The 16,526-nt window shown below is 38.6% G+C and overlaps 1 protein-coding gene across 4 annotated transcripts in view; it reads left to right on the forward strand.

Annotated features, from left to right (window-relative positions):
- The window catches only part of Rngtt (RNA guanylyltransferase and 5'-phosphatase), a 228,913-nt gene extending 212,921 nt beyond the window's left edge, over window positions 1-15,992 (forward strand). For 2 of the 4 annotated variants that reach the window (XM_052176203.1, XM_052176205.1), the window contains 2 exons: window positions 10,721-10,844; window positions 13,324-15,992. In XM_052176203.1, the coding sequence (XP_052032163.1) occupies window positions 10,721-10,844; window positions 13,324-13,487 (288 nt within the window). In that variant the 3' untranslated portion in view covers window positions 13,488-15,992. The remainder of the gene's footprint in view (window positions 1-10,720; window positions 10,845-13,323) is intronic. The other 2 variants (XM_052176206.1, XM_052176204.1) reach the window with 2 other exon arrangements.
- The last annotated feature ends 534 nt before the right edge of the window (window positions 15,993-16,526 follow it).

Consider the following 16,526-nt stretch of genomic DNA (forward strand, 5'->3'; position numbering starts at 1 on the left):
GGTGTCTGAAGAGAGCAACTGTGTACTTACTTACAAAAATAAATCTTTTGTGAGGGGAGAAGGAATAAGTTGTTGGGTTAGTCTTGAGCACATTGGCACAGGAAAGACATTCTTAAGAAGATGCTGATAGCACAGGCACCAAGAACATCAATAAATGAGACTCATAAAGCAGAAAATTTTTGTTCAGTAAAAGATGCTATCATTCGGGCAAAAGCAATAGGCTACAGAATTGAAAAATATCTTTATTAATTACATATCTAATAGAGGATTAATATTTAGAATATATAAAGTACTAAAGAAATTGTCAAGAAACAGCCCAATTTAAAATGGGATATTGAAGCTCTCAACAGATGAAGCACAAATGGCTGAGAAACACTTAGAAGATATGTTCAACAGCCTTCTCCATCAGGAACATACAGACTAAGACTACTTTGAGTTTCATCTTACCAGGTTTAAATGGCCAAGATCAATATCACAGTGCCAGCTCACACTGCAGAGAATGCTAGGAAAGGAGAGCACGTACTCATTGCCAGTGGGAGTGCAAACTGGTAGGCCCTGTATGGAAATGAATGTCAAAATTCATCAAAAGCTGATCATGAATCTACCATGAGTTCTGACTATACCATTCTGTACCCAAATGACTCCATATCTTACTGTAGATATACTTGTTTATCCATATTTATGGCTGCTCTATTCATAATAACCAGAAATAGGAACCAGCTTAGATGTCCATGAATGGTGTGGTGGTTTAAATAAAAATGGTCCCATAAACTCATAGGAGGTGGCATTATTGGAGGGATGACCTTGTTGAAGGAAGTATGTCACAAGGGATAGACTTTGGGGTCTCTGACACTCAAGCCAGAACCAGTGTCACTCACTCTCTTCCTGTTGCTGCCAATCCAAATGTAGACCTCTTAACTACTTTTCCATCACCATGTCTGCCTGCACGCCATCATGCTTTCTGCTATGACAATAATGGACTAAACCTCTGAACCTGCAAGCCAGCCCCAATTAAATGTTTTCCTTTATAAGAGTTGCCTTGGTCATGGCATCTTGTCAAAGTTATAAAACCCTAAATAGGACAAATAGATCATGAAAATGTGGTACATTTACTTAATGGAGTATTACCTCTTCAGAAAAATAAAATTGAGTCAGGCATAGTGACACACAGCTTTAATCTCAGCAATTTGGAGGCAGAGACAGGCAAACTTGTGAATTTAAGGCAGTCTAGTCTACATTATGAGTTCCAGGATAGCCAGAGCTACATAGTGATATCCTGTCTCAAAAAAGAAAAGACATAAAAAGGAAAGAAAGAAAGGATTATAAAGTTTGCAGGTAAATTGATAGAGCTAGAAATAATCATTGTGAGTGAAGTAACCCAAACTCCAAAAGACAAATATTGCAATAGTCAGGGGTCGAAGGTAAGAGTATATTTTTCTAGAAGGGTAACTATAGTGTAAGAAAGAGATGAAGGGGAAGCTAGAATAGGATTAACTGGGAGATGGGAAAACAGGGTAAAGGGGGAATATGGGGAAGGACAGTTTACATGAAGGCCTTTGGAAAGTTGTGTAGAAACCCAGTACTACTAATATATAATATATATCAGTAATTAGAGTCACTGTTCAGCTATACATCTTATGTCACTAGAAACTCTAGTACCAGGAATGGGTTATATCTTGTTGAGTCAGATCCCAAAGGGGTGGGTCCCATTACCTCAGCCTCCAAACATTACAGGCCGTTGTCACGGCTATTTATTACCCTTCATAACCTGATAGTAAGGCCTGTTGGTGAAGACACCATTTACATATGCCATCAAATATGAATAAATTGAGTTGATATGAAACAAAAAGCTTTACCCCTATTGACTAGCATTTGTGGTACTGGGAGTTACTTTGCATATTGCTAGAGGAAAGCACTATCACCCAGCCAGACCCTGGGACTTACAACAGTAATCTGCCTGAAAATAGAGTAGTGTGAAAGTAGCACAACCACCTTGGGAGTAGCAGCAAACACACTCTGATTGGGCATAAGACCTGCGCCATGAGATCAACCCTATCGCTGACTCTGCTGAAGTGCTCAAGAACCTGAGACTACTTCCATTGTGAGTCTGTGAGAAAACCCACTACTCTGCTAAAATAGTAGTAAAATGACCTAATGATATATTGCTATCCTCATAGTCAACACATCACATAACCATCAGAGAAGCTTTTTCATGCAGTTGATAATTAATGTGGAGCCCCACAGCTAAACAGACAGTAAAAGACTTCGGGGCATTCATCTCTTTTTTTGTTTGTTTGTTTGTTTGTTTTTGTTTTTTGTTTTTGTTTTTTGTTCTTTTCAAGACAGAGTTTCTCTGTGTAGCCCTGGCTGTCCTGGAACTTACTATGTAGACCAGGCTGGCCTCAAACTCAGAAATCTGCCTGCCTCTGCCTCTCAAGTGCTGAGATTAAAGGCGTGCGCCACCATCGCCCGGCTCGGAGCTTCATAAATGGGATACCTTTATCAAACTCCACCCCTCAATGTTCAGAGTGCTATGTGGAAGAGGGGGTGAAAAGATGTAAGAGCCAGAGATAGAAGACTCTTGGTATTGATATGCATATGAACTCACCTAGACAGTGACTGCACGCAAAACAAGCTGCAGTAGTTCAAACTGGACAACACAGAGAAGACTCCAAAGGTTCTGTATTTGCTTTTTATCTTGTTTGTTTGTTTTGACTTTTTGAGAGAGAGTGGATGGGGGACACAGAATATGATCCTTTTGGTTGGGTAGGGAGTATAGCAGCTCTGGGTAGAGTTGGAGGAGGAGAAAGAATAGAATCAAAATATATTGTATTTTTAAAAAATTGTACATAAAATGGATAGGCTATTTCTCAAAGTCGGTGTAGAAAAGATTATTGAGAATGTCTTTGGAGATTCTAGCATTGGAGCATAGCTACTCATATACCTTTGACCAAAGAGCCATCCTCTTTTGGCAGATCCACATAGAGCAGAGGGAGGCGGAGGACACCTGCCTAACCAGCCAGAGAGCCTCCACATCCCGTACTTTATGCGTGTGTGCCGTACCGTGTGTGTGTGTGTCTGTGTCTGTGTCTGTATGTGTGTTGTTTTAAAACACATCTTTAAAAACCAAGTAAGATCAGATATGCCTGTCAGCATGCTTAGAGCTGTTTATAAAGAAAAAGGTGTTAGACATGTGTGTTGCATTTAGCTTCCTCATGTTAGAAGGTGAAGCTTTCCTTGTTCATCTGTTTTATTATTTTAAACATGCAGTGAATTCTTGGTCTGTCTGTTTGTAATTCTCATCATGTCTGTACTAAACAGACAGGGAGCCCGTGTATTGTGTCATGGAATTTGTCACTGTTTTCTGAGCCATTGTCATTACCTTACTAGCCTCACCTGGCAGAGGTTCTTGTTTCTCTACTGGGATCTTTTCTTTTTGCTAGCCATTCCTATGTGAAGGTCATTTGTTCCAATAATGGCTTCTCATTTGGTCTAAAAATCAAACAAAAGCTTTGCAGCTGTGAGATGTAGCCCATTTTAAAATTAACCTATTGTAAATCCTTAATGACTGAGAAATCTTGTAATTTGCTATGATTTCTGGTAGCACTGTGAGTAGAATGGCAAACAGTAGAAGTGATCCAGGCTCACCCATCACACAGCAGTTCAGTTTATGCCTATAGACTTTCCCACGGGAAATGTTATCTTTGAAAGTAACTGATTAACAGAGTTAATTAACAGAGACATACTTCTTTATGCCAGAAGTAAAATTGTGCATAAATGTATTCTGCCGTTGTTCTCCTTTATCACCTAGAATTTAGAGTCCTGGGAGGAAAAAAAAGCACAATTTCATTTTCACTCACTTATTTTCAGTGCTGCAGATCCAGCCCACTCTAGGCACAGCTTTACCACTGAGCCACACCCTCAGTTCAAAATTTGGAATTTTGATAATAAAACAAGTTAGCTATGTCCTTATACATATTTTTTATACATACAAATTTTATAAATTCTCTGGCTTTTGGATTTTGGATCTAGAATTCCTTTGGATTTTGTTCAGCCTAAATTAAATATGATTATTAAAGAATCTTGTAACATAGTATGTTTCCTCAATATTATCTATTAAACACTTAAGTTACCTAACTCCCTGGTGCCTGTTTTGTTCTACATAAAATGAGGCTAGTAATAATACCTATTTCCTAGAGTTGTGAGGATTCAAAAAAATTAATTTATAAATTGCTTTGAATTGTACTCAATACCAATGAAATTATTAGCAATAATTATTGGTCACTCTAGTGGACAGATTAAATCAACAGTGAACAGCTAATTTACAGATAATGATATACAGTGCAAGTGAAAAATATAAGGCACACTGTGATCATTTATAGAAGTTAGGATGGTATGGGGGCTGTTTGACTTAGTACTTTGAATGGAGAAATCATTGAACAAGGATATGATTAAATGTACGTGTTTTTTAATCAATAAAATGTTTGTTTTTGTTCTAATTCACATTAGAGTAACTTTTGGTGTACAGTTCTATGAATTTTGATAGATGTGTGTAGGCACACGGCTACCACTGAATCAGTGTGGAGGACAGGTTTGCCCCTTTCTCAGCTTCTCACAGATGGCCCTGTCCTTGTTCACTTGCTTCTGTACCCATTGCCATTGATCTGTTTCTGTGACTCTCCTCTACCTCGCCCTGGGAAGTGATTTACTTAATGGCTTTTAAAGGATCATTGTTTAGATTTTGTACATTGCATTTGAAATTCACCAATGTTGTTGAACTTACCAGTAGATGGTATTTCTTGATAGTATTTCATTGTACAGTTTTACTATAGTGTATTTTTTTCTTCAGCTGAAGGGCATATATATTCTTTCCTGTGTTGTGCTATGCTAATATTGTATTGTGTTTATGCTATGCTTTAAGATACCATCTTCTAATCCAGGTCAACCATGATCTCACTATGTAGCATAGGATAACCCTAAACTCCTGCTTCTTCCTGTTCTTAGAAAATACTACACTTATGGGCATGTATAGCCATGCCAATCTTGGTTCATTAGTTCCTTTGCTTTTCACATAAAATTAATTTGAAATTAGGTGTAAGTGTCTGATAATAATTATTTTCATTGGGCACGGTGGCACATGCCTGAAATGTTACCACTTAGAGACCGAGGCAGAAAAATCATTTCATTTAAGCCCAACTTGACCTTCATAGTAAGCCCCTGTATTGGTGGAGGTGGGGAGATTTGTTGAGGTTTTCCTTGTGGTTGTATTGAATTTGTAGATCATTTTGGGAAGAAAGATAGCAACAATATTGAATCTTTGAATCTATATCTCTACATTTATTTACCCCTCCCTTTTTTTCTTTTATTGGTATTTTATAATTGACAGTATATAGAGGCTACAAATTTCAAGTCTCATTTTCTTTTTTTGAGCTGAGGTCTTAACTATATAGCTCAGGCTAGACTCAAGCTGGCAGACATCTTCTTGTCTCAGCTTCCTGAATAACTTAGACCACAGGTATCTGCTACCGCGCCCAGCTGAGTTATTAAAATATATCTTATTCTGTGATTGTAGTTTCTAGTGTTCAGATAGAGACTTCTGTGTATGTTACATCCTTGTGTTCTGTAACCTTTTAAAGCTTGCAATTGTTAAGAACCTCTTTATTCAGTCCTTCTATGTAAGTGTTCTTATCTGGGAATCATGACAAATCTATTTCCTCCTTTCTGGCCTGGCAGATATTTTCTCTTAAGCAAGGGATTATAGTTAGGCTTATATTTTTCTAAAGGAAATCTACCTTTAGTATAAAAATTGGAGAGGTGGAGAGACCGTTTGCAAGGCAGTGGTGTCTTGGATTGTGAATTTTAAAACCAGGGTAGTAAAATAAATAGAAAAAACATATTTTTGTATGTGGAATTTGTAAGCCCTTTAATGGATTAAATATAAGAATAAATGAAGAGGAAGAGTCAGGACATCTGGGTGTCTGTCATAAATCGGGTGAAGAAATAGATTACTAAGAAGATGACAAGTAGACCATATTAGATTTGGGAAGTCTTTGGAACAGGGGTCGGGCCTGTGTCTCTATGGTAGAATGGTGAACAAGGTTCCCTAGGTTTTATCTTTATCACAAAGGAAGTCAAAACAAAATTGTATCACATAGGCAACTAGAATATACAAGCATATGAACTGAGGTATTTAGGCTGTTAGAATTTTGGAAATGTGTCAAATCTATGTGGAACCACCCCTGCAGGCTCATGGGGGACCTCTCTCACACACACATACATACCCTGAGCTGTCTTCCTTTTGGTTCTTTAGTATGCTAAGATTATATGAGTTTTTACCATGGGTCTTTGGACCCATTGCTCTTCATTAATTTGAAGTATGCATTTCCTTCTCCTAGTCCATTCCCATGTATCTTAAGTTACTTGTCAATTTCCATGATAAAACACTGTGAGCAGGCAACTTATAAAATGATGACATTTAGTTTGGGAGCTAGCTTTTTCATACTGTTATTCTGTCTTAGGGTTTTTATTGCTGTGAAGAGATACCATGATTACAGAAGCTCTTCCAAAAGAAAACATTTAATTGATACCCGTGTACAGGTTCAGAAGTTTAGTTCATTATCATCCTGGTGGGAAGCATGGAGGTACATAGGCAGACATGATCCTCGAGAATAGCAAGAGCTCCACATCTGGATCTGTGGGCCACAGGAAGAGAGAGACCCGGGGCCTAGCTTGAGCTTTTGAAACCCCATAGCCTCCCCTCCAGTGACACAGCTCCTCCAATAAGCCACCCCTGCTCCAAGGCCAAACCTACTAATGTCACTCCCTAAGCATTTAAATACATGAAGCTATGGGGGCCACTCTTATTTAAACATCCCAGAGTGCATGACTATTGTAGCAGGGAGCATGGCAACTGGGAAGGTTACCATGATAAAAGGCCAACCTGGGTTACTGAGCCTAGATAGATAGACAGACAGACAGACAGACAGACAGACAGACAGACAGACAGATAGACAGGAAGGTAGAAAGATGGGGGGAAAAAAACAAACCCAAGGACTGGCTGATTAATTGCTATAGATTGGAAGAAATATGTGGCCATTAAATTCAATTGGTTTCCTGGATTGGGTCCTATTATAGATAATAAAATAGAAATCTTGATAGTTTTTAGTTTATGTTATGCCAGTGCTAACTGGTATCTGTATGCGGATAAATAAAATATAAATGTAGCAGAAAAAATAGGAAATTCCCTCTACTACCTTTACAACTTTCCTGCTAATCTTAAATCTTTCCAAATTAAATGTGAAAAAAGAAGAAACTCGTGTGTGTGTGGGGGGGGGGGGGGGCTAGAAAAGGGAAATCATTTGAAATGTAAATAAATTATATCGAATAAAAAAAAAAGAGGAAACTCGTAATAGCTTCCTTGGTGTGTGTGTGGGGGGGAGGGATATTTTAGCTTTTTTGTTTTGTATTTTTGTTTTGTTTTTAATGGCTTCAGAGCAAACTGAAATCTCTAAGATGCTCGCATGATAGACCCACCCAGCAGGGTAGCTATCTGTAGGCTCCTGTTCTACCATCAGAAGTAGTTTCACCCACATTGTGCAGGTTGCCAGCAGTTAGCATGGCCTTTGTGATTTGATAGTGTGCTCCTATTCAAATTATTAAATAGATTTAGTGTAATAATGGGTATAGTGTGAAGTTCTAATTTCACACCAATTAACTCAAACAAGGATTACAAAGTTGATATGGAAGACAGCAGGGGTCCTCTTTCAGTCAATAACGATATGTAATTGTCTTCAGAAGACTATGGATGCTAAAATTAACTCACTCTTCTTTTTTATAAAACCTCAATAACTTTTTTATGTGACCATTAGTCAAAACTGTAGTTTGTGCACATATAAGAGATGGTATTTTTTTTCAGTTAATTGTATTTACCACCCAATCAAATAATTGTCTTGCAGCCTGTCCATGGTGGCAATATAACATATAACTAATGAAGAGCACTGATTTTTGTTGAATATGGACATGAATTTAAAATAGCAGTGGCTGGTGCATTCATTTCCTAGAAGTATTTTTCCAGATTGGTAATATTTGGTCAAGCAGCTATAGCAGATAGATAGTAATGCTACTTAAATCTGAAACTGAGAACACAAGAGCGATAAGCTTTGTGATACTTAACTTCCAGTTGCTAGCCAGTGACTAGGTTACTAGTCAACATTCTTCTAAAATGCCAAAAAGTGTGCTTTTTGATGTCCTCATGATTCAGTTAGTGAGTTTACTTATAAAGTTGCTTTAAAAACATAAGCACTGTTTCTTGTTAAAAGAAATAAAAGAAGATACAAATAAATGGAAAGCTTTTGAGTAGTCATGGATCAGGAGAGAATGTTGTCAGAGTATCCATAGAACTTAGCAGCAGTCTTGAGATGCTGTGTAAGCATAACAAAATCCTGTCAGGATCTTTTGCAGAAGTAGAAAAGCTGTGCTAGGATTCATGAATAGCTAAGAAATAGCAAAACTGCAGGCCTCACACCCCTGGTTTCTATTGCAAAGCTACAGTGCTTTAAATAGCATGCTTCAGCACTAATATAGACAAGTGGATAACAGGAACTAGCAAAACAGCGCCTGCCCCTTCCTGCCATACCTGTGATCTCACAGGACATGGAAAATCAAAACTGGAAAATCATGAATTTTGGGACATGCTGATATACATACATACATACATACATACATACATACATACATACACACACATACATATATGTACATATATATAAATCAAAACCAACTAGAGCAGGCATTGCAATAGAGAGCTCAGAAATAAGTCCTTGATATAAGATATTCCACAAAGGTAGCAAGATTACACAGTAGGGAAAGATGATGGAACTTGCTCCTATACTACATAAGAAACTAAATCCTAATTGGATTAAAAACTGAAGCATAAGACCTGAAACTATTGAGCCTCAAGGATTAAAAAGACAGCACAAACAAAATTAGAAAACACTTTAGAAATAAAATTGGCAATAATTCAGTGAATGACACCAGAATTACAGTCAGCAAAACAAAAAATAAACAAGGACATTGACCTTAAAAACTCTGCTTATCATCAAAGCAGAAAGGTGGCTTATAAAATGGAAGAAAAATTTACAAATCACTGTCTGATGAATGTTAATGTCCAGACATAAAATTCAGCAATATCAAATCCCTGATTAAAATATAGGCACCCACTTTAAAAAATAAAGAAAAAAGAATACAAAAAAGTAAAAATATTTTGTCATCTAAATATTAATATCTATTCAATTTGCACTCTTCAGTTGTGCTGTATTATATATCTCCTGTTAAAACAAAAAAAATAGCTCATATGAGTGTATGTGTGTATGCATATGTGAGTGAATAGACACAAACCATGATCATGGAGTGGAGACACTCATGACAAGGTTTTTGTGTGTGGACTCCAGTGGGAAAGACATCATAGTGAAAGGGAGTGTGTTAAGATCTCTTGCTCTCCAGTCCTTTGGGCGGACAGGGAGGAGAATGGAAGAGTAACTGAGGTCAAACATGTCCTATGCACAAAGTGAAAACCTCTGCCTGAAATACATCACTTTTTAATAGTTAACATTTACTAATGAAAATGGTTTTTGTAGGGGAGTTAAGTTTACAGAGCCTGGGTCTGTTAGACCTGTTTTTGGACCAGTAATTAGACCTGTTGAAAATGCAAACGATCCATCCAATCAAATGCAATATTCATCTAGAGGGAAGACAATATGAAAGTTTTATGAAGACACACCCGACTAATCTGAATTGAAAGCAGCTTTTAAAAATTTGCATCCCTTCATCTTCCTAGGTTGTAGTCTATATGTGGGCAGAAAATGAGAGCATTTCAAATAATGCTAATGAAGTTTAGTGATTACAATCTACCATATTGTAAGAGAGAGTGTATTGTTAGTTAGGAAGGATGAAGACAGAATTCAAATATTACCATGACTGGCATTTGATTGGAAAAGTGCAGAGATAAGCTTAGGTTCCTTTTATGAAAACCATCCTCCTAGCCTGATGGAATATCTTGTCAGACTTAACCATAGTTACCATGGATACTTGGTGGCTTTGATAGAGTATGTTGTAATCCATATTCAATCATTTGAGGTAAAGAAGCCAAGAAACACACCAGCTGAAGTCAAAGTAGTTTCCTTTCTAAATCTATCCTCTCTGGAAGGGAAAGTAGCCTGAGGAGTAAGTTTGGATTTAAAAACTGCCTGATTTGATCTTAATACTTATTTTTTTTTTATGTAGCCCTTTTACCTGTAATAAAGATAATTTGGGGAGGGGGTGGCATAAGAATCTACATGGTAAGATCTTTCTGAAAGTTGGTGAACCCTAAGCAGTGAACTCATTGTCTGAAAGCCACAGAAACACAGACAAGATTGAAGGCTTTGTCCCCATGGTAACATATTTGCATTTGGCCCAGAAGTGGCTGCTTTCTGCTTAGCTTCTTTTAATTGCTATATATTGACAGCCATTTTCACAACTCTGAAGTGTCAGATACGTGAGCTTGTGTACTGGGAGTGTGCACCATATCTTCAGGCTTGATTAGACACTTCAGATGACAAAGAGCTCTGCTTGAAGAATTACTGAGGTGTTTTTGGCATTTCCTAATGTGTCTGTCACATAGTTGAAGCAAAAAGCCTTTCAAATAATTTAAAATATTTTCATCAATTCTCTTTTAAAACAGGTGACAAAAGAACTAAAACAGTACGACAACAAAATTATAGAATGCAAATTTGAGAACAACAGCTGGGTCTTCATGAGACAGAGAATAGACAAGAGTTTCCCAAATGCCTACAACACAGCCATGGGTGAGTGTGTGGTCAGTACAGTAAATGACAGAAAACTATGGCGTCAGAGCCCATATGTCCTATTGATGCTGTCCTGATTGATGGGGAAGAGAGTCAGGCCTGCACCTTGTTATTTGCTGAGGAACTGCCTTGAGTGTCCGAAAGGGCAAACGAAGGCAGGGTGATGGTTGCTACTAGTTTAACTTAATGAATGGTTAAAAAAAGCCATTATAATTTCTGATCTATTCAAAACTATTAAAACGATTGTTTGCCAGATGGTAAGAAACAGAATTAGCAAGGGAAAATGTAATTTCTAGCTCCTAAAATAACTTTATAAACAATGGAGAGAAAGTAAATGAAAACCATTTAAAACATTAAAACTGCCCTGCTGTCCTTCAGAATAGCCTTTCTTTGGCTGTAATATGAATGCCTTGGGGCTTTAGCATAGTTCATTATTTTCTTGAAGAACACCACAAATTCATTTCAATGTATAAGATATATTAACAGTAGAGGTGGCTTTATAAAAAGGTACATAAGGTGCAGTGGGCAGTTGTTCACTTGTCCAGTGTCCCATTGCGGATGGTGATATGATTGTGAGAAGCAGGAAGAGAAGAGAGGTAGCTAGCTCACTTTTTTCACTTTAAAAGATAATGTTTTACTTATCAGTGAGTGCACACCATGAGTGTTCTTTTGTGATTGGATTACCTCACTCAGGATGATATTCTCCAGTTCCATCATGATTTCATTGTTTTTAATTGCTGAATAGTACTCCAGTGTGTGTGTGTGTGTGTGTGTGTGTGTGTGTGTGTGTGTGTGTGTGTATACACCACATTTTCTGTCTCCATTCCTTTGTTGAGGGACATCTGGATTCTTTCCAGCTTCTGGCTATTATAAATAGGGCTGCTATGAACATAGAGGAGCATGTGTTTTTATTACTTGCTGGAGAATCCTCTGGATATATGCCCAGGAGTGTTATACCAGGGTCCTAGTATTTTGCCTAGTTTTCTGAGGAACCGCCAGACTGATTTCTAGAGTGGTTTTACCAGCTTGCAATCCCACCAGCAGTGGAGGAGTGTTCCTTTTTCTCCACAACCTCTCTAGCGCCTGCTGTCTCCTGAGTTTTTTATCTTAGCCATTCTGACCGGTGTGAGGTGAAATCTCAGGGTTGTTTTGATTTGCATTTTCCTGATGACTAAGGATGTCGAACATTTCTTTAGGTGCTTCTCAGCCATTTGGTATTCCTCAGGTGAAAATTATTTGTTTAGCTCTGTACACCATTTTTAGTAGGGTTATTTGGTTCTCTGGAGTCTAACCTACTGAGTTCTTTGTATATATTAGATATTAGCCCTTAGCCTAGAAACTTGGACTACCCAAGACACAATTCACATATCAAATGATGCCCAAGATGGAGGAAGAACAAAGTATAAACACTTGGGTCCTTTGTAAAAAGGGGGAAAATACCCACTGAAGGAGATACAAAGACAAAAGGTTGAGCAGAGTCTGAGGGAAAGACCATCCAGAGACTATCCCACCCAGGGATCTATCCCATATACAGTTACAAAACCCAGACACTATTGTGGATGCCAACAAGTTCTGTCTGACTGGAGCCGGATATAGCTATCACCAGGGAGGCTCTGCTAGTGCATGACAAATACAGAGGGGGACACTCTCAGCCAGCCATTGAACTGAGTACAGGGTCCCCAATGGGGGAGCAAGAGAAAGGACCCAAGGATCTGAAGGGATTTGCAGCACCACACCATATGGAGGAGAGACCCTTGGTCCTAGAAAGGCTTGATACTGTAGTGTAGGACAGGGAAGCGGGGGAGGGTTGATTGGGGAAGGGGAGATGGCTTATGGGATTTTCAAGGGAGGGGGAAATCAAATAAAGGATATACCTAATTTAAAAAAAGATAATGTTTCACATTCAGGGGCCTTTTTGGAAGTAGCATCTATGCTCAGACAAGATGAGTTCATTCCATTGTCTTCTCCCTCTTTCCCAAAACAAACAAATAAACAAACAAACAAGAACATCATAAAATGACAAAATTGGTTCTATATTTTTGATTACCCAAGAGAAGATGTTTACAGTCTAATAATAGACTGTAAAATTATATGTTCTTCAACTAAATGATTAACATATAGATGGAAGCTACCATGAAAACTTCCTATTCCCTAGTGGCATTGGCTGTTGCTGTTGTATTTCACAGAATGGGCATCTTTCTGACAGAATGACTTAAAAACTGTAGTATACTTTACTTCATAGAAGTTTTAGTTAAATATGGATTTTTCATGAAGTATGTTGTACTAGATTAAAATCCCTTAACATCTTTGCTTAAAATTAATACTCCAGCAAAGAGTAACCACTGAAAAAGCACCTGACCTCAGGCCTGCTTGCCCACCATGAGATGCCCTGAGTTTTCAGGGCTGCATGGACACCACCCTCAGCCTGTAGTAAGTCAGCTGCCTTAATCTCCTGAGATGTTTCCTCCTTTGTCCACAGCTGTGTGCAATAGCATCTCGAACCCTGTCACCAAGGAGATGCTGTTTGAGTTCATTGACAGATGTGCAGCAGCTGCCCAGGGACAGAAGCGGAAGTATCCCCTGGACCCTGACGCCGAGCTCATGCCGCCCCCACCGCCCAAAAGACTTCACCGGCCAACCTAGTCCTGCCCGCCTCTGAGAGGAAGAAGAACGCTGTTGTCTCATTTTCTCAACCAGAGAAATTAAAGAGGCAAGCGTGGCTTGGTACTGGTACATGTGTTTTAAGGGAAGACATAGTCAGCCTGTGTATATTTGTACATTTGTTTTCTCGGAACTACAGTACATCATGAACCTAAATACTTTATTTATATGTGATAAATTCAGCCTTACCTGTGGAGTCTACAGATTGAAATATCCAAAGGTTTAAATTAGATTGAAGTTAATGAAATGGAGGCCTTGTTTGTATGTGAATAGACACCTTTACATTTGATTCATAACTAGCAATCTGAAGCTGTAAGCATATTGAGTTTTTAAAAGTTGGATTTTTAAGTTTTCCTCTTTAAAGTGTGGGTACTGGCATTAGAAATTCTCACTAACGTATCATGGATTTCTTATATTTCTGAATTTTTTTATATTCTGAGCAATGACAAGGTCAAGTATAATGTACATTAAACATTTAGGTCTGGCTACACCATTTTAAGATATTTTTCTGTTTTTGTTTCTGTGAGGGTGGGGTGTTAAGACAGTAATGTAGCCCCATATTCTTGTGAATTATATCCTTATTTTAGAAGCTGTTTGGAGCATTTTCTATGTCTCTTGTTAGACGCGGTATCAGGTGTCTGGGTCCCATCCTGCCAATGGTTCCTTTTGGCACTTACATTAGAACCAGGTCCTTTATGTGCTGCTGTCTGGGAGCATCGCTTCCTTCAGACAGCAGGGCTCCTCCTGTTTTACCCACTCACTGTGATCTCTGGGAGCAGCAGCAAACACAGCTGTTGTATTATTTCCCTCAGACAGTGCATCAGACGCCCTGGCAGCTTTGCCTGGAAGGTAATGCCAGCGGAACAAAGTGCTGTCTCTAGGAAATGCTGGCCTCCCACTGGACAGATGCAGAGGCGCTGCAGAGACTGACAATGGAGGCCGGGAAGATGTTGCTCCCATTGCTATAGCTCCGCCTGTGCTTGGAGATGGTATTTCACTCTGAGGCTGCACTTCAGTGTTTACTCTAGACAGTAGGTTTAAAAGGCAGCTAATGGTCCCTGCCATTGTAAAAATTGTTCTGATTGACTTGTGAGGGAATTCAGAATTAGCTACTAGAAAGCAGCTTACTCAATGTATTTATTTTTAGAGACACAGGTTTTAAGTATATGTATTTAAAACAAATGTTCATGATCTGTATTTTATATATGTATAAGCATATCTGAACAGTGTATATTCTTGTACTGATACAGCCAGAAATGAAAACCCGAATGCTTTACATACCAGGCTGAGAATCTGATGGAATTTTTATTTGGCATAGCACAGATTAACCAAAACTGTATTTATATGAACCTGAGTTTTAATGTTTTTAAACAAACTTTCCATTTGCAGTGCTTTTCTGTGTGTAATACTGGGGCTGTGCTTAGGCTTAGGCCTCTGTGGTTCCCAAGTTATGTAATATGTTAGCAAATATTGCAAAATGCCATATTAACTTTTTTCCTAGATTGCTTTTGTACATTTGGGCACTGAAGGGATTCAGCGCCTGACTGCTACAGGATCGTTGAGCGGAAATGTCAAGGTTGCTTCTGTCGTTACACGGTGGATCTAAAACTGCCTTTGCACTCCAGACAATCTAGTGCCTGCTCCCCAGGGTCACTGAATCTTTTCTCCGTAGATGGTCTGCTCCCAAGCTGGTGCAAAAGCAGAGTCATTTTGAAGACACAGTAACATGCTTTGCCAATGATCTGTGATAGAATTAAAATGTTTATGGTAACTTTAGCCTTTCAAGTGAATTTTGTAAAAAGCATTATATAGGACTTACTTTTTCAGGTTATCCTTTCCTTTCAATTGTGGTGACATAATCATTGGCCTTAAAAGCAGATCCCATGTAGTCCCCAAACACACCATCTCCTGAAGTATCCTAACAGTCATTTAGGCTGTTGGATGAAAGGTAGGATTTGGACATCTTGAAGGAAAACCTCCCTTCTCAGCTCATGTTCCCATAGCTGTTTTCTTTAGCTGATATTTTCTAGACAGGAATAAGAAAACTGTTTCCCTGAGTTATCGCATGTTAAGGCTTGCTTTTTGTTTGGAAAAAAAAAAATGGATGCCTACTGCCTAGATGGTTACTTTGCTTTCTGTGAAATGCTCAGAAATGCCAGAACATTCCTTCTCTAATTGTGACAGTGTGTATTGTAATAAAACTACTGATGTAAAATCACTGTGTCTTTCCTGTCTTGCTGACAGTGATTTGGTGTCCCTTGTGCTGCGCTGGCTCTCGCTGCTCTGTGCTACACCTAGGGCGCCTCAGCTGGCTAGTGACATTCTAGAGGTTAATCGGAAGACTTGCAAGACTTGGAAGGTGGAGGTACTTTATTCTGTGCATCACCCCATCTCAACACTCTACAAATAAGCATCCTCTTGCATTAGTTTTTATGGGTTTCTTTTAGAGTAAATGTCCTGAGATAATAAACCATCACATGCTTGTAATGACTGTGTTTTTTTTTTAATATGGAATTTTGCTGTCTTTAAACATACCACCATTCTGAACAATGTATATAGTTTCTTCAGGCCAATATAATAAAATCTTGAAAACTGGAAACCAAATGGTCAACCTCTGTGATGAAAAATAAGCCCTAGGTTGCATCCAGAACGACTGAAATGTAAATAAATAAAATAATTTAAATTGAAAAAAGAAAGAAATCTAGGCTGTGCCTCCTACTAGGCTGTGTTCTCCCTACCCCCCCCCCTCCTTTTTCCATTCATAAAACGTCAAGGTTAGGCTTGATCAAAAGGAAGTTTTTCAGTCCAACTCTGATCCCATGTGAAGTTGGGACTGTGCAGTCTCTTTTCACCCTAATAGCCATATGCCTATGACTGCCTGGTTACCACCAACCTCAGAGTGTGGTAGGTAGGTGCCCTTCCTAACGTTTAGATACAGAATATAGGACTGAGTTTTGGGCTGAGACCCAAGCAGGTCTTGGTACTGCAGTAGAGTTGCTGCCTAAGTGATTCCTCACAGGC

The sequence above is a fragment of the Apodemus sylvaticus genome, chromosome 3 (genome assembly GCF_947179515.1).
Source record: "Apodemus sylvaticus chromosome 3, mApoSyl1.1, whole genome shotgun sequence".
Classification (NCBI taxonomy): Eukaryota; Metazoa; Chordata; class Mammalia; order Rodentia; family Muridae; genus Apodemus; species Apodemus sylvaticus.